This window comes from Manis pentadactyla, chromosome X (assembly GCF_030020395.1).
Source record: "Manis pentadactyla isolate mManPen7 chromosome X, mManPen7.hap1, whole genome shotgun sequence".
In the NCBI taxonomy this organism is placed as follows: Eukaryota; Metazoa; Chordata; class Mammalia; order Pholidota; family Manidae; genus Manis; species Manis pentadactyla.
Genome location: NC_080038.1, coordinates 142,649,186 through 142,666,617, shown reverse-complemented (window position 1 = coordinate 142,666,617; position 17,432 = coordinate 142,649,186). Strand labels below are relative to the sequence as shown.

Here is a 17,432-nt window from a genome sequence, read left to right as displayed (position 1 = left end):
TTGGGCGGGTCTAGCCAACCCGCTGCGCAGGTCCCAGGCTCCAGGGCTCCAGCCCCCGCCTCCCGCCGCGCAGCTCCTCCCTGGCCCTCCCCCTCCGACCCGACCCGCTGTCCCCTAAGCTCGCCCCAGCCCGCTTCCCAAGCCCCGCCCGGCTCCTCCAGTGCCTCCACCGCCGCCCAGCCACTCCAAGCCTCACCCTGCTCCTCCCTTGGCTCCACACCCACTCAAATCCTGTCGAGCCCCAAAGCACTCCGCCAGCTCATCCGACCAACGCTTTTCCACAGCTCCAGGCGGCTTTCCCCCAGCTCACGCTCCCAAGCACCACTAGGCTCTAGGCGAACGTCCTACCCAGACCAGCCCCTCCCTAGCCCGACCCAGCACGCCCATTGGTTCCACCCCTGCCCAGACCGTCCCCCAAAGCTCCGCCCCAAGCCCCACCCCGTTCCTCCCATGGGCCAACCCCGAACCAGCTCCTCCTCAGCGGCGACACGCGTACTCCAGCCCAGCCCACCCCACAGTCAGCTCCACCTCACCTGCGTTTCCCTGGCTCGACTCGGCTCCTCCCTCTACCACAGCTCTTTCTCGCAGCTCCGCCCCACTCCTCCCTGAGCTCTCGCTACCCTACTTTCTCCCCGTTTCAAGCTGCTCCTGTCCTGCTATACCACACTCTTCCTTATCTTATCTTTCCGCGATTTCCCCTGGCACCGCCTCCCCCAGCTCCTCCCCAGCTATTCACAAGCTCCACCCTAATCCTACCCAACCTGCACCCCGCTCCTGTTCCAGCCCCGACTCTCCCTCACCTTCCCCACTCACACCCTGCTCCTCCCCTACATCCTTGTCCTCAGCTTTGTGCCACCCACGCTCCACTCCTCGCTCACCTACTTTGCTGCGGCTCTGCCCGACTCGTTTCGGAGCTTCGCTCCTCCCCCTACTCGGCCCAGCTCCTCCCGCGGCTCCACCCCCGTCCAGCTTCCCGGAGCCCAGCTCCACCCACACGATGGCCTCTCCACTCCCCTTCCTGCCCTGCCCGCCCCCGTTCCTTTTCCTCCTTCCCGCTCCGCTCTCGCCCGCCGATCGCGGGCCCCGGACCCAGCTGGGTCATCACGCGCGCCTCAGGGCCTAGTGAGCCCAACAACGCCGGTTAGCAATGGGGCCTGCGAGCGTACGGGCGCGTGTACGTGGGCGCGTGGCTATTAATTGCCCGGCTGCGAGCCTGCGTGGCTGCGTAAGGGAGGGTTGCGCACCTGCTCATTCGTGCGTACGTGCGTACGAGGGTACGAGTCTGCGCACAAGAGGGGCGTCAGCATCTCTGCCAGCTCATCCGGGTGAAGGACAGCTGTCGGCTGCGCCCTGTGCTCGGTGCCCGGGCGGCGGAGTGAGTGTCGACGGCGCTGAGGCAGCCACGACGCGGGCCGGGCGCTCTGTCCTCTCTCCGCGGAGCGCGTCGTCTCGTAGCCTGGGCGTGGGAGGCGGTGGTCCTGCCGCGGGTGTCCTCACGAGACCACGGGGAGGCGGAGGACTGTCCTGCCATGTGGCCGCCGCCTGGTCAGCCGAGCGGGCCCTTGACTCGCTCGGCGGGACCCGCTCCGCCAGTCCGAAGGAAGTCGGAACCCGTCAGGCGCATGCCAGCAGCTCTGCCCTCGGCGCGCAAGGTTACCTCTGGGCTGGGGTTTCCCGGACCCTGTGCCTGGGAGCACCAGCAGAGTGGCGGAGGCCACCCTTCTCGGCCCCGGCCCCGACTCCGCCACCGTCACGCACCCACCATCCTTCCACGGGCGTGGAGCAGCGACGTTCGTCTGGGCCTAGAAGCGCCAGTGTGCAGGTCCACGCGCACCGGTGCGCCGCCGTTCCTGTGCTCAGCGCCACCCGCATGGCCCTTGGTCTGTGGCCTCACAGAGGCCCCTGGCTGTGCGGTGTTCAGCTGGTTGCCCGTGGCACCCCTCCCGGCTGGGCACACCCAGGATGTTGAGGGGAACGGGATTGTTCGTAGGGTCCCCGAATCCTGCCCGTGGGACAGTGCAGGGGGACTTGACAGTTTTCTCCTATTGGACTCCGGGTCTGCTGGGCTGTAAGGACTCCCTCCACTTGAAATTACAAGAAATGATTTTCTGTGCCTGCTGGTTGGCAGCCCTGTGGACCCTGGCCCAGTGAGGGTGGGGGGATACCCACTGCCATGATCAGCAGGATCAAACCGTGCGCCAAGTGAGGTGTTTCCCATCAGATGGACTCTCCTGGGTCCTGGTGGTCTGCAATCCCCGCTGAGTACCAGACTGTTCTGGTCATTAGCCAACATTGCTGACTTGTACCTAACCACCTGTTCTCACGATCCCTCTTGTCTTTGTGCAGGTGAAGAAGCCAAGACAAGTGGGAAAGCGCGTCATCCCAAGTCCACAGAACAGGTACTCTGTGCCTCCAGAGACAGGAGGGCACCTTTAGGTCCTCCCTCATGGTCTCATTTTAACTTGATTACCTCTGGAAATTCCTTTCCTTTCCATATATGGTCATGTTCGGACATACTGGGGAATGAGACTTCAATACATGGATGGCGGGGCTGGGGTGTATGTGGGGGCAGAACATGAGTACAGTGCAACGCAGCACAACCTACAGGGCCCCTGAGATAGGAACAAACTCTAGATGTTCTGGGGGTGGACGGAAGGCCTTGGTGGCTGAGGGGTGGTGAATAAGGGAGAGAGGAGAGCAGGCTGCTGTTGTGGGGGGGGAGCAGATTTCGTGGGGCCCGGTGGGCCCTGGTGAGACGTGCGTCCGTGCTGGTTGGGGACGGAGCCCCTGGAAGCTTTCAGCAAGGGAGCGACGTGATCACATCGCCCCTGGAGCAGAACCACTCTGGCCACAGTGGGGGCACTGCCAGGCAGGGGTCATCGGGGATACTGCAGAAGAGGGCAGTGGGACTGTGCGGACGAGGGAAAGGGGTCAGGTTCAGGATAGGCTGTGGAGATAGCAGCCATGTGACGTGAGTGGTGGGTGCAGGAAAGGGAGCACGGGCGGCCGCCAGGTCGGGGACAAGAACAATCAGGTTGGTGGCAAAGCCATTTATGGAGGTGGAGGGGAAGTGGATTTGGGGACCTGAGTCTGTGCTGGCCATGGAAGTTGAGGCCGAGCAGCTGTGGCCCATGTGGAGGTAGGCAGAGCAGGCAAGCGTGCGACATGGAAGCCTGGGAGGAAGGGCGGGAGGGGCAGTCAGCCGTGTTGGGGCTGCAGAGCGGTGAGTGAGAGGAGGAGGCAGCAGGTGTGGGGCGGGTCACTGGTGCCTGTGGTGACGGGTGTACTAGCGGAGTTGAGGGTTGACAGTGCGTGGAGGGGAGGGAGAGGCTGCAAGCATAGACAGTTCTGCTGAGGACTGCTGCATGGAGGTTTAGACAATGAGGCAGACGCTGGAGGCCTCTGGAGGCACAGGCTCAGGGGGTGGATGTCTCTGTCCCCGTGGTGAAGGGGGTGCGGGCGTGGCCCTCTAAAGATGGAATCAGAATCTACTGGTAGGGTAGGGGGAGTGAGGCTGCCAGAGCGGGGGCAGACAATGGCCAGAGCAAGGTCCTTGAGCAAGTGAGAGGGGTGGGGTCCAGAGCACATCACACGGCAGCTCACAGGGCTGCTTGGCGTGAGAAGCGGAGGGAAAGCAGAGGACCTGGGTGCAGGGACAGGCAAGACATTGGGATGGCAAAGAGGTGAACACGAGGCAGCTTTGGTGCACCTGGAGCTGGCCCTGAGGAGTGTGCGAGTTTTCCTAAACAAGAGGATGTGGTTGAGGTCAGGTTGGCCTATAGAAAGATAGGGAGGACGGAGGAGGCAGGGTGCGGGTGCTCGTGGGTGGGGCGCCATGACGACGATGGGAGGTCACCATTTGTGACTGTCCTGTTAGGTGCCCTCAGCACGTTGCCTCCCGTCCTCACAGTCACGTGGAGACAGAGGCTCCGAGAGGTGCCACCACCCAGCTGAGGCTCAGGCCTGGGGCCCCGCTCCTCCCACTGCACAGCTCTGTCCTCCAGTCAGGAGGCGGAACCCCACCACCCCTGCTCCAGGCACCAGGACAGGAGGGGAGGACAGGGCGTGCACTCAAGTGCCCTGGAATCGTGGGCCGTCTCTCTTTTCCTCGGCAGCTGCTTCTCAGCACTGGAGTGGGTGACAGCAGCACTGCCCCTACCGGGTTATGTGAGGATCAAACTCTGTGACCTGTGGGTCGTGCCCATTCCAGCACCTGGCCCGGAGAGGGTGCATGTGCACTGGTGTCACCTGGCCCTGCTCTCTTTCAACTTCTCCTTGTAGGCTCGCGTGGGGTGGGACATCTGCTAGAACAGTGCTGTGGGAGGCAGTTGAAGGAGGGTGGCACCCAGAGGGCTGGGGAGGAGACAGGTGAGGTGACAGAGGCCATCTGAGATCACAGGGTGACCCCAGGCCTGAGCTGAGGTCACACCCTGAGGATGTGTGCTCGTCAGCCTTGGGGGTAGTGGCTGGGGAGATTCGGGTCTGCAGGACCTCGGCGGTGGCAGGCCCAGGGAGCCAAGGAGTTTGGGGTACCGATGGTGACGGGAGAACATGTGAACCTCAGGACTGTGGCTCTCTGTGCTGGGAGAGGGCTAGAGCCATTGCGCTGAGCTGTGAAAACAAGGGGCGCTCCTTCCATCCTCTGAGCTGCCCTGGAGCTCAGTGAACTTGGTCCTCGAAGAGAACACATGCCTTCTGGGGCCCGTGCCTTTCTGTCACTGTCCCCACCCACCTTCACGAGCTCCCCAGAGACTCCATCTGCTGGATGAGTCCCCCCCAGTGACGCACCCCCTCCCTTCCTGTCATCTGACTGCGTGGCACTGGAAGAGAGGAGGCAACCATCTCCACTCGCCCAGCATCCTGGTCACTGGGGTTTCGGCACCCAGGGGACGTTGGGGAGAGGTCAGGCCCATGGGACGTGAGCTTGGAGGGCTGCTGGATGATGCTCGTTGACATCCACAGTTCTGTGCTTCCGCAGGCCGTGGAAGGTCCGAGGAGCTCTGGGAAGATGACGTTCGGCTGCCTGTCCTTCCGGCAGCCTTATGCAGGTTTCGTATTAAACGGGGTCAAGACGGTGGAGACGCGCTGGCATCCGCTGCTGAGCGGCTACCGCAGCTGTACCATCGCCATCCACATTGCTGTCCGGGACTGGGAAGATGCCACCTGGAGGAAGCTGCTGGTGGACAGGCTGGGGGTGACCCCCGCTCAGCTCGAGGCCTTGCTTCGGGAAGGGGAGAAGTACGGCCGTGGAGTGGTAGCTGGCAAGTGGCGATGCACCTGGCCCCGGGCTGCGGGTGGTGCAGCTGGGCTTCCATGAGCTGGGGAGCTCGGGTTAGCCCTTTCTCCGCTCTGGGACTCAGTGCAGCTCTGAGAAGCAGGGCCAGGTCCGAGTGTGCACGTGGCGTTTGCCTCCATCTCTGTGTGTGTGCACGTGCAGCAGCATGGCACAAAGGGGGTCCGGGTGCCTCTGGGCCCAGGCTGCCCCCTGCCTGGCTCCACATGACTTCCCCAGCTCCACAGCCTGCCGCACCATGTCCCCTGCCCCCCCGAGATTCCATGTCACCTGGGGAAGTGCTCAGGGACCTGAGTGCCTGTCCCCCGCAGGGGCCCCTCGGTACCTGCCACCCTCCCTCAGCAGTGTCGCTGGGGCCTGCCCGTGACTTGGGTGGGGTCGTGCAGGACGAGGCCCTCTGCTCTCGGCTTCTCTGCCTCCTGCAGCCTCGCCCAGAGTTCCCGAGCAGCGTTTGGCTCGTGGGAAGCGCTGACTGGGAGGCAGCCTGTTGGCTCCTCTGTGCCCGCTTGGCGATACTGCGTCAGTCTCCTGGCGGGGGTAGCGTGAGTTGAGTGAGCACGTTCTCCCCCAGGTAGCCCTGGGCTTACCGAGGAAAATCATCCAGGTGCCTCTCCCTTTGTGCACAGGGCTCGTGGACATTGGGGACACTGTGCGGTGCCCAGAACTACTAGCTCCTGACGAGGCTGCACACCTAGAAAGCCAAGCCGTGCTGGCGGACCTGAAGCACAAGTACCTGACCACCCTGGCCAACCCCAGGTGGCTACTGGAGCCCATCCCCAGGAGAGGCGGGAAGGACGTCTTCCAGGTAGACATCCCAGAGCACCTGATCCCCTCAGGCGGGAGGCCTGACGAGCATGGGCGCCTCAGAGGAAGGTTGCCAAGAGAGCAGGCCGATCAGGACCCGTCAGCCGGCCCCGCACCGCGCATGCTCGAGTCGGCTGCGAGGTGTATCGGCAGCGCCATGGACAGCGCTGCCCAGAGTGTGCTGCTGCCCTAAGCAGGTCCCCACTCGGCTGCAGGGGATGGGGGAGCGGGACTGTCCTTGTGGGACACCCCCTGGGCTGGCGACAGAGGCTCAGGGACTCTGACCTTTAGGGCAGAGGGAAAGCTGCCAGTGAATGGCTTTGTGCTGCCACCAATTTTGGTCCGGCTGATTCCTGGAGCGTACAAAGAAGTGTGTTTTAAGCGACCTGCTTCGTGCGCTCCCCTCTCTGGTCAAAATTCGTGGAAGGCTCGACCAGCACCCGGGGGACAAGTGGGCGCCGAATGATGGCCCGAGAGAGGCCAGCCGTGGACAGCCTCGTTCACGAACAAGAGGACATCAGGCTTAGAAGTGGATCGAGCACCTGTCCGTCCTTGCTTGTGACTCTCGCCGCATTGTGACAGTGTCTGCTGGCTCATGAAGCATGCGTGCTGGACCTGTCCCCCCAGCTACTTGATGTCCAAGGAAGGGGCCCTAAGTACAGCTCTGACGAAAAAGTGTTCGGTGATGATGGTTTTTGTGTTGTGGGGAACCTTTTTGTCTTTTCTTTTGGGTGGTTTCTTAGCAAAGTTGGTAGGGTGCGTCACCCATGAAGACGATGGGCTTTGCCCCCGGTGCTGGCTGGGGCACAGCCCGTCTCTTCTGAGCCAGACCGCGGGGGTTGAACAGCCCTTGGCAGAAGGGGTGGCCCTGCTTTTAGGCGGGCCTCTCTGCCAGGCTCCTGGATCGTGGGCTGGAGATGCTCAGCTGCTGTTCAGGAGCACCCTGGCACATCTTAGGGGCAGCCGTGGGGAGAGAGACCCTCGTGTGTCTGGATATGGGACTAAAGTAAGGAGATGTCCCCGAGGTCAGGAGCGAGGCTGTTGTGTCTCCTGAGCAGCAGCCCAGGCTCAAGGGACAGGGTCTGCGTGAGCTTGCCTCAGTGCGCCCCAGCCCAGTCCTCGGCTGAGGACATGGTGTGCACATGGTGCTCCGCGTCTAAGAGGACAGTGGAAGCCAAGGCTCATCTCGGGCCAGGATTTCCAGCCACCTTGGGCTACCCCCTCCCGCTTACGACACCCACACCACCTCACTACTACACCCCCCTAAGTACTACATGTGCCTGAAGTCTGGCTGGCTGTGAAGACACCCACCCCAAGGGAAGGGGTGCTTCCTCCCAGACCCTCCCCATGGCCAGGGGCCCTGCGGATTCCCAGCTCGCCTCTGTCCTGGGGCCGCAGGGCTGTTCTGCCAGGGCTGAGGAGGACATCTTTTTTAAACTGCTGGCAAGTTGGATTAGGCTTTACGGCTGAGTGCACTAAAGATCGGCAATGCAGCGGTTAAGGTGTTACTGTCACCAGTTGGGGTTAACTGGCCTCAGCCTGTGGTCACACCTGCAGGTCGTCTCTAAGGGGCTGTAGTGTAACCTAAGGATCCATCCATACCGTCTCATCTCTCGGTAACTAACATCTCACGAGGAAAAAAGTCACCCTCGGGAGCTAAACGCTCCCAGCGTGACGGTCCCCCGGATCTACTCGGGAGGGGTGGGAGTGACACAACACGGGAAACGGAAGGACTTTCTACTTTACCATCATCCTCTTGTTCCCTGGAGAGCACGTGCAAGGGTCGTCGGGGCGTATTTTGCTGAATCCATACAGGTTCATTTGGCGGATGAAAGTCTTCAGGCTGTCCGTTTCAAAAATTCTGTCCGAGCCAGTCGGGTGAAGGATCTCCCTCTGGAAGAGGTCTTGGTAGGGGGGAAACCCGCTGCTTAGGTCATCATCCTCTGGCTGCCACGTGATGTCACAAAGGTGGCTCCCGGCCGGCCTGTAGAGGAGCCCTGGCCCTGAGTGGGGGAGGGGATGGGTGTGGGGCGCCCCACTTCAGTCTTTGGGAGAAGCCTGGGGCGGTGTGGTTGGCATTCCCAGAGGGGGCTCCCATGTGCTGCCAGGCACCCAGTTTTATTCACAGGCCGGGCCCCAGCTGGGCTGGGAATCCATGATCCCGTGCCCACTCCCACCCCTAGAGGCAGGGGAGGCCTATTGCTGGCTTCTCTGCTTTGCTCAAGAGCCAGGCCCTGTTTAGTCCTAGGTCCCTGAGGGCCTGTGCCTCCCGGGGGTGGCGGTCCCAACGGGTGGGTCCTCCTAGTCTCGCCCGTTCTCTCCGCGTTGCCCTCCCCTGCCAAGCCACCCCGCTTGGTCTCTTCCATCGGCTCATCTGCTCCTGCTGCTTGGTCGGTGCTGCTCACACCAGAGTTGGGCCCAAACAGAGAGTCCTGTAGGGTCCAAACAGAGAGTCCTGTAGTCTTGCCCGTGCAGTCACGTTGTCCGCAGAGTCCGGCTGTGCCGAGCAGGGCGGGAGAGCTCCTGCCGCTCCTCGACCTCGGTACTGGCCCCAGCCCCTCAGACCCACGGTGGGCCCCAGTGCCGACGTGTGCTCGGGTGGCCCCTAGCCTCTTCTGCGCTTGGCACAATCCCCTTGAGCTCTGCTTGCCTCCAGATCTCGTCCCTCTGCAGATCACAACGTACTTGTCTTTAGTTGCCATTTCCTCCCCGTAGAAACTCTTGTTACTGCCCAAGACGTGCTTGCTTGGGGACCACCAGGGTTGGCCCTTTCCAATCAGCTGCCCCAGACACTCGGCTCCAGCCCCCCTCCTTGGCGGCCTGCCTCCATCCCGGAGCCTAGTTTCCTCCCTGTGGCGGGGTAGTCTGGCTTCTGCTCCCTCGGGTTTCTGACCTCCCGCTCCTGATTCGGTCTGCTCTGGCACCTTCCCTTTTGATCACTGGATTCTGGGCTTTGGCATATATTGTTCTGCAGAAACGGTACACATGTTCCTCATCCACTCCACACCAGGCCTGGTCTCCGTGCCCCAAGCCCACCCCCACCCCTCGTGTGTCCCTCTCCTGCAATTACCCGGATGCTAGGTGCGTCACACCACCTTGTTTGCTGTTGGGTTCCTTTCCAGAGGGCGCCCTGCACGCAGAAGCACTCCTAAGGAACGTGCCCACGCGTTTAGCTAGACGTGACTCCAGGAAGCCAATATGAAGGCACCCGTCGTGCATTTACACGTCGACGAGAGTCTGGCCACAGGATGGGACGAAACCCAAATCCAAGTCATCTTCACCATGGATTGAGTGGACACAACAGCGGTTACATTTTGGGGATCATGCATTCTCTCACTGACGGCATGGACGGCTTTGTTCACACGAACCCTGTCCAGGGAGCCAGGGCGGTCCGGTGGGGAGGCCCCGCCTGCAAGGATCCCTGGTCCTTGTTCCAGCTCTGCCACAAAGTAGGGTCATCTGCCCTCTGTTTCTAAGAGGGGAGTGCAGAGTTGAGGGTTTGAAGAGACCCTCTGCAGGGGCCTTGGAGACTAAGGCCCGTAGACCTTGAGGGAGCCCCCAGGCCTGCATGCTGGTTCTGTCCTGATGTTTGTGCTTCTAAAACGTCCACAAAGCAGTCATCCAAGAAGTGGCTTTATGCTGTAGGGACATGCCCGGGGAGGCTCAGAACTTGAACAGAGGCCTTTCCTGGCTTCTCAGAAGGGGCTCCTAGAGTCTCTGGCTAAAAGGCCAGCTGCTTTCCGTTGCATACCAAGGATGTGTTCCCCAGGCAGTTTCTGTGTTCCCCAGCGAGGTCTGTCAGGACTGCAATGCGTGCTTCCTCTGCTGGGGCCTCTGCTAGTTCATGAGCTCAGCTGATAACAAACACAAAGGGATTTGACCACTTGGCGGGAGGGAAACGAGAGAGAGGGGGACGCCCTGGGAAACCACAGCCCCGTGTTCCGCAGAGAGCAGGAATTGGTTTGAGGTGGTTTAGGCCCACTGATGGCCTAAGTCTTCTGCAGGGCCATTGGCTGATGCTATTTGTTTCCAGAGTTACCGTATGTCCGATGGGGTTGAGAATTCAGGACATCAGGCTCCTCTCGTCCTCCCAAGAGGAAGTGTGTCTGTCCACGGCACTGTCTTCCGTCTAGTTGAAGCAAGGTGGTATGTAGTCTCAGCCTCCTTCGACCAAGCCTCCTCAGTCCCAGAATTCCACCCTGGGGCCTGTGGGCGCCAGTCAGATGGTCCTTATTAGGTACCTGCCGAACGCAGGGCCCTTTGAGAGAGGACACTGGTTTGCACTTCAGTGCTGCAGAGGTCCCAGAGATGACCCTCCGTGTGTACTACCACCGCATGGTCCCCAACCCCCAGCCAGGTGACTCCCGCAGAGCACTGCCGACTGGGCTCCGAGGACAACCCCCTGAGGGGAAAGCGATGTCGGTCTTGGCCTGCCACAGCTTCTGCACAGCCCTGCAGCCATCGAGAAAGCGCCCAGCCCCGGGCGGCGGGCCCCACGGCCTGGGGCCAGCCTCGGGGCCTGCCTGGCCGGCTGGCCTTGCCTACCACCCCCTCTTTCGATCCCTCCGTCCTGGTGCCCTCGGTGCCCACAGGAACAGCCCCCTTGCTGGGCCCTCTCCCCCGGGCCCCATGCGTGGCCCTGCGGTTGGTTTTGTAGGGTGGGAGACAGAGGGTGCCATGGGGTCTTCCTCAGCCAGGGTTCCGGGACGTCCTTACCGCACTGCTAACACAGGGCCTGCAAGTGAGCAGAGGCCCAGGGAGGGCCTGGGAATCCTGAGCCAGGGTGCAGGGGTCTTAGCTACCGGCCTTACATTTCTCCTCGTTTCTTGAATACAGGAAGCACGTTCAGGTATGTGTATGTATTTTAGTTCTGTAAAATGACACACCAGAAGGAATCAGGAGCAAGAATTAACCAACTATACTTTTATTTCTCCATTTCTGGGCACCATCCATTTTACTGCTAGTTTGCATCACATTTCTGAGGGAATGGCGAGGCCGGTGCCATGTGACCTGGCTGCGGATCACAAACGCAGATGGAAGGTGTCCCCATGGGTCTACAAAACAGCAACGTAGCACTGACTGGTGAAATGGCTCAAGAACGCACACATGGGGGGTGGATGTCATTCAGAAATAGGCGCTGAAGCTAATCCCGCTTTCTATGAAAAGGAGCAACAGGAAGACGTGCCAGAGGAAACAAAGACCCACTTCCATGGGGTCGGGAAGAACAGGAGCCCAGAGGCTCTAGCCCACATGGCACAGAACCAGCACACCTTAGAGCGCTGGCTGCTCTCTCTCCTAGGCCAGAGGGAGAAGGGGCCTGACTGCATGCCCAGCAGAAGCGCCTGCCTGATGGGGGCTTGGCCTGGGCGTGGCCGCCCCTCTACTTGGGGACCCTGTTCCTCATTGCTTCTAGCCTCCTCGGATGGGGATTGGGAAGAGCCTGCAGCCCTGCTAAGGAGCCTGAGCTAAAACTGCTGGACCTGCACCTCACCGGCCTCTGCGTGGGCCCTGGGGCCCCAGAGCAGCTCACAGCGAGCGGGATCGCTGTCGGGCACCTGCTGATACTCCAAGTACTGCTCCTGCACCCAGACCCCAGTTATGAGCTCCCTGGGGTCCCCATAGATGAAGTGCTCCCTCCCGGGGTACACCTTCCCAGCACTTAGCAACTGCCACACTTCCTCCTCAGGGACCCAGCCTCCCCACAGGAGGATCATGCCCAGGAGCAGCGCCAGGAGGCCGGTCTTGGGCAGGCGCTGCTCTTCGTTCACCCCATCCCAGGTGAGGCCCAGGGTGGGGACCAGGACATAGGAGTGGCCACTGGGGTCCACTTCCTTCACATCCATGCCAAAGACCAGCTGCAAATCCTTGGAGGCTTGGCTGAAGGTCACAGGGAAGGGGTCCTGTTGATCCTGGGCGACCAGCTCCAGCATCTCTGCCTTCGTGGTCAGCTCCTTGGCTCGGTACTTGAGGAGCAGGAAGGCCACCAGCTGCAGACTCTTCCTGTGCAGCGCATCTTGGAGAGAGCCCTGGCATCCCCTGCGGCCTTGTCCCCATCGCTGCTGGAGCTATGGGTGTGGGGCTCACTTCCCAGGGTGGCTGGCCCATCCTGAGGTGAGGGCTGGGCCCCCTCCAGGCCCTGGGCTTCGCTCGCCTCCTCCTGGGCCTCCTCCAACGGGGCATTGCACTCCCCTGGCGCACAGAGGCATACTGACACTGCTCGGGAATGACAGCCTGCAGGGGTGGTGGGGGAAGTGGGCATCGGGGTCCCTGGGGCTCTGATTTGGGGGTTGGCTCCTGCCTCCCAAGGGTCTCCCCTGCTGGGCGGGCAGTCTGTCCATGCAGAACCCAAAGGATGAAATGATGGGGCCCTGGTGGTGTGCCAGCCGAGCCCGAGGGTCTGGGAATGGAGGCTGAGGGGACCCGTCCCGTATGCGACAGCCCTGGGGACACATCTAGGTCGGGCGTCACACCTTGTCTCCTGGCTCAGCCTGGTCCTCCGTGGCTCTGCGACCTCAGAACAGGTGCCTCAGGACTTCAGCTGCCGATTCCTGGAGCCACTGGACGCCGGTGTTCATGGAAGCTGCTCCGACGTGCCGGCAGCCCTGACAGTCCAGGATGGTCCTCTGGATGCAGTCGTCATGCTGGGCACCGAGGCAACTCACTCCACCTCACTACTAACCCTCTGCACCGTCCCTTCCGCCCCACCTCCCACCAGCACGCCCTGCCACCAGACCCCAAATACCCCCTTCCACTTAACTTCCCACCCCACACAGCTCTCCCCCTGTCCCCCACCACCCCACCTCCTGCACCCTCAAATTCACACCGCCTCCATTCCCACATCCTCCCCCCTGCCCCACCTCTCCTCACTCCACCCCCACTACTACACCTCCCACGGCCCCTTCCATCCAACCTCACCCCTACCCGCAGCTCTCTCCAACCCACGCACTTGCCGACACCCCCCCACAACTCTCCCCACGGACCAACATCCCACCCCATATATACCCCCACCTTTCCCTCCACTGCTGCACCTCCCCACACCCCATCACTCCACCTCACTACTACCCCTCTCCACTGCCTCTTCTCCCCCTCCGTCCACCCCCACCTCCCCGCATCCACCAAAATCCCCATTCCCTAAAACCCTCCCCCTGCTGCACACCACCGCACCTGCTGCCCCCCAACTTCGCAACCCCTATCTTCCTGCACCCCTCTCCCACTCCCCCAACTGTCACCACCCCACCCCCACACCACCTCACTACTATATCTCTGGACCGCCACTTACCCACACCTCTCACCACTGTGCCCCCGCACTGGCCCCCAACTCCCCCATCCACTGACTTCCCAACACCCTGTTCTCACAAACCTTCATCCAAATGCAGTTTGGGAACTCCAGGGTGCTAAGAACCTATGCAGCTTGCCCTGATATACTTCACCCTGCCCCCCAGCTCCCCTAAACCCCCACTCCCCCAAATCCCGACACCCACCCCCACACGTCCCCCCATACACCCAATATCCGACCTGCCACATCCCCCCTTTCTCCCCCCACTGCCCCACATCTCTGTATCCCCCCACCACACCACATCCACTAAGGACCTGCGGAGGCAGAGCCCTGGGCCTTGTGAGCCGCAGCAGGTGGGAGAAGGCGGGGTTTAAGGGATGCCCAGAGGGAGGCGCGAGGAACCCCCTCCCCCGGAATCCTTGTGCGTTCCTCCCGGCAGCCTCCAGGGGGCGCTCCGACCCAGCTTCCGGATGTGATGTCATTAGTCTTCCGACTGGGAGGCCTGAGGGACGGGACGGCATCGGTGTCACGGGACGGATTCAGGTCACGTACAAGGACTCCAGGTAGAACCGCACGGGAGGCCTGAGGGCCCCCGCCCAAGAACTCAGGGGGCCCGTGGTGTTGCCCTAAGGAGGCCCCGGGAGGGTCCTCAGGCTGGGCACTGCCACGGCATGCCACACCCATGTCCCCTCCCGCCATTTTGAATCGTGAGCGTGAAGGCCTTGGTCTGAGGAGGGAACCCAGGTGGGCTGAGGGCGGGGGCACAGACGCACCAGGGGTCAACGGGAGGCCAGGAGGGAGGGCCGAGGGCGCCCCTGGAGCCCACCTCAGGCCCTGCCTTCTATCGCCCTGGGAACTCCTGGGCCTAGTGACCTGTTGGGACGGCCGCAGACGTCACCCAGGAGTGTCTCAGGGCAGGGAGGGCCTTGGTCTGAGGGGACGGGCCCCCATCAACATTCACAGGATCACAGGCCGTGCCCGTGTTGTGGTGAGGACCCTGAGGGAGGAGGGGAAGGGGCCCCAGAGGAGCCGCCCCTGCCTGTCAGCCATGGGAGGCCCCTGGGTGGAGTGATTACACGCGGTGTGCCCTGACTTCCTCCTCCGGGCCTCAGAGGGACTGGGACTGGCTTTAAGGAGCAGGCCCTCGGGTCATCGGACAGGAGGGCCCAGGCCCTGCTGGGAAGTCATGATGAGGAGGCCGCGGCAGGACTGAGGGATCCTGGGCCCCCGAAAAGAGCCTGCCTGGGAAGCTCCAGGGTGCTCAGAACCTATGCAGGTGGCCCTGACTTCCTCATCCGGGTATCACGGGACTGGGGACTTGCATAAGGAGCAGGTCCTGGGGTCGGCAGAGGGGAGGACCGGATCCAAATGAGAGGCAAGGTGAGGACCCTGAGGCACACCTAAGGACCATAGACCCCAAACAGGTAGGACGGCAGGGCCCCTGGGCGGGGTGTTGGAAGGCCCCAGAGCACTATAGGCACATGAGGTGTTCCCTGTCCCCTGCCGCGGGGACTTTACAGAGGTGAGGGCCGTGGTGTGAGGAGTGTGGCTTCAGGTGGACAGAGGGGTGCCCAGCAACGTGGGGAGGACTGAACAGACCTTGTCTAGGAAACGGGGGACCCCAAGCGTATCTGCCCCTGAGGTCCATCCTGGGAGGCCAGGCCAGGTGTCAGGAGGAGTGATGGCGTCCACACTTGCTCCTGACGGGTGTCAGCAGGAAGGTGGCCTTGGCCTGCAGGATGCGTCCTCACGTTAGCAGAAGGGATCTTTGCAGGCCCTGCCAGGGGTAAATAGGAAACCCTTGAAGACGCTGAGGGGACTCCCACTCCAGCCAGAGGGGTTGGACCGTGAAATCGGCCCTGCCGGCATGATCCCTGAAGACCCGGGACAGGGGTGGCCTAAAGGGGTGCGCTGGCACCTCTGTCTCTGCCTCTGAGGGAGGTGGGCCCTGTTCTGAGGGGCGACGTGAGGGGGCAGAGGGAGCTGAGCCAGGTCCCGCCAGAGAGGAGTCCCGGCATCTGCCGGGACTCAGGAAGAGTAGCCTTGGCAGGAGGGAGGGCATGAAGGTTGGCTCCCCGGAAAGGAGGAGGGACTGTGCAGAGACCGGGCAGGGCTGGCTGTCTGAGGCAGGCTCCCCCTTCCGCCGCATGGGCGGGGACGGTGAGTACCCTGGTGGTCTGGGATCCGTCATGTCAGCAGAGGGAGGAGTCCCAGGCTGTGCCGCGTGTCAGTGTGAGGACATTCCTGAGGACCGGCCATACCCCCATCCCCAACTCAGAAAGGAAAGGACTCCGGAGAGTCCAGCTGTCCTCTTTCCTCAGCCCTGGAATGAATAGTGAGCGGAAGGCCTAAGTCACATGCTCCTTCGTCGCATGGGCGGGAAGGGGGAGAGTCCCCCGGGTCGTGAGGTCTGAGTCTAAGCAGGAGATGCCCAGTATTCCCGGTGGGGGCTGGAAGGAAGCGCAGGCCCCGGCAGGGGTGAAGGGATGACCTACGAGAGGCCGAGAGCTCCCCAACCAGGACAGGAGCCTTCCCTAATGGCAGCCTTTGGGATCCTGCTGGGGTTCACGGAGTGTGCATGTGGGGCCTCATGACACATGTCTCTGAGTTCTCAGGGAGGTGAGGACCTTGGTCTGAGTGCCCCGGGTCAGGAGGTCTAAAGAGGGTCAGCGGGGCCACAGAGGCAGGAGTCCGGGGTCCTGCCAATATCACGGTGAGGACCCTGAGGGAGCAGGGAGTGTACCCCGATTCCCAGAACCTAGATAGGGCCGGCCCTGCTGTGTGGCCTGGGAATCCCCGGCAGTGCCTGTCAGGCTGAGTCCCACCTCATGTCTGGGTCGATGCTCTCAGGGAGCGGAGGGCCTGTAAGTGACGCCTGGACCCAGGCCAGCTGAGACAGCACCCCAGGCCCCGACAGGCTTCTCCATGCCAGGAGCATCGCCAGCCTGGGCCGGGCCTGGGTACGCGTGGTCCCCACACTTCCTTCTGATGCTTTCTGGGTGTGGGTGCCCAGTTCCAAGAGCTTTGCTCACGCCAGCGTCCCTGGGAGGTGCGCACCCTGAGCGAGCCTGGAGGGGGCAACCCTCCCTGGCCAGGCAGAGACCTCACAGAGGCAGGCCCACCCCTCCTGTCAACACGGGGCGCCCTGGGCTGGGCTGGCGGACCTCACCCTGAGATGCCTGCTCGTGTCCTCTGGCAGGGACTCCAGGAATCGGCAACTGAAGTCCTGAGGCACCTGTCCTGAGGTCACAGAGCCATGGAGGACCAGGCTGAGCCAGGAGACAAGGTGGGTGCCCGACCTGTATGTGTCCCCAGGGCTCTTCCATACGGGACGGGTCCCCTCAGCCTCCAGTCACTGATCCTTGGGCTCGGCTGGCACACTACCAGGGCCCCATCATTTCATCCTTTGGGTTGTGCATGGACAGACTGCCCGCCCAGCAGGGGAGACCCCTGGGAGGCAGGAGCCCACCCCCAAAGCAGAGCCCCAGGGTCCCCGGTGCCCACTTCCCCCCGTCACCCCTGCAGGTTGCCATTCCCCTGAGCAGCGTCAGCATGCCTCTGGGTGCGTGGAGCGTGCAGTGCCCGTTGGAGGAGGCCCAGCAGGAGGCGAGCGAAGACCAAGGCCTGGAGGGGGCCCAGCCCTCGCCTCAGGATGGGCCAGCCACCCTGGGAAGTGAGCCCCACGCCCATAGCTCCAGCAGCCATGGGGACGAGGCCGCAGGGTATGCCAGGGCCTCTCTCCAAGATGCGCTGCGCAGGAAGGAGATCCAACTGGTGACCTTCCTGCTCCACAAGTACCGCACCAAGGAGCCGACCACGAAGGCAGAGATGCTGGAGCTGGTCGCCCAGGATCACCAGGACCACTTCCCTGACATCCTCAGCCGTGCCTCCTTGTCCTTGGAGCTGACCTACGGCATTGATGTAAAGGAAGTAGATCCCAGCAGCCACTCCTATGTCCTGGTCCCCACCCTGGGCCTCACCTGGGATGGGGTGACCGAAGAGCAGCGCCTCCCCAAGACCGGCCTCCTGGCGCTGCTCCTGGGCAAGATTTTCCTGTGG

General features: G+C 62.3%; 1 protein-coding gene and 1 long non-coding RNA gene across 9 annotated transcripts; both read left to right on the top strand.

Moving 5' to 3' along the window:
- Window positions 1-940: 940 nt before the first annotated feature.
- Window positions 941-6,775, top strand: LOC130681896 (protein EOLA1-like). Of its 5 annotated transcripts, none has more exons than XM_057495670.1 (4): window positions 941-1,140; window positions 2,347-2,399; window positions 4,979-5,261; window positions 5,920-6,775. In XM_057495670.1, exons 3-4 carry the CDS (start codon window positions 5,009-5,011, stop codon window positions 6,288-6,290), a joined length of 624 nt encoding a protein of 207 aa, XP_057351653.1. In that variant the 5' UTR covers window positions 941-1,140; window positions 2,347-2,399; window positions 4,979-5,008; the 3' UTR covers window positions 6,291-6,775. The 5 variants fall into 5 exon arrangements, with proteins under 5 accessions (XP_057351653.1, XP_057351650.1, XP_057351651.1 ...); XM_057495667.1 differs by lacking the exon at window positions 941-1,140 and adding an exon at window positions 1,147-1,880; XM_057495668.1 differs by lacking the exon at window positions 941-1,140 and adding an exon at window positions 1,337-1,836.
- Window positions 6,776-13,294: 6,519 nt separating this feature from the next.
- LOC130681904 (uncharacterized) lies at window positions 13,295-17,038 on the top strand. Of its 4 annotated transcripts, none has more exons than XR_008995181.1 (4): window positions 13,295-15,708; window positions 16,224-16,333; window positions 16,573-16,659; window positions 16,899-17,038. It is a non-coding gene; the product is annotated as an uncharacterized LOC130681904 (long non-coding RNA). The 4 variants fall into 4 exon arrangements; XR_008995182.1 differs by lacking the exon at window positions 16,224-16,333 and adding an exon at window positions 15,989-16,086; XR_008995180.1 differs by having other exon boundaries at window positions 13,295-14,797; window positions 16,224-16,659.
- Window positions 17,039-17,432: the final 394 nt, after the last annotated feature.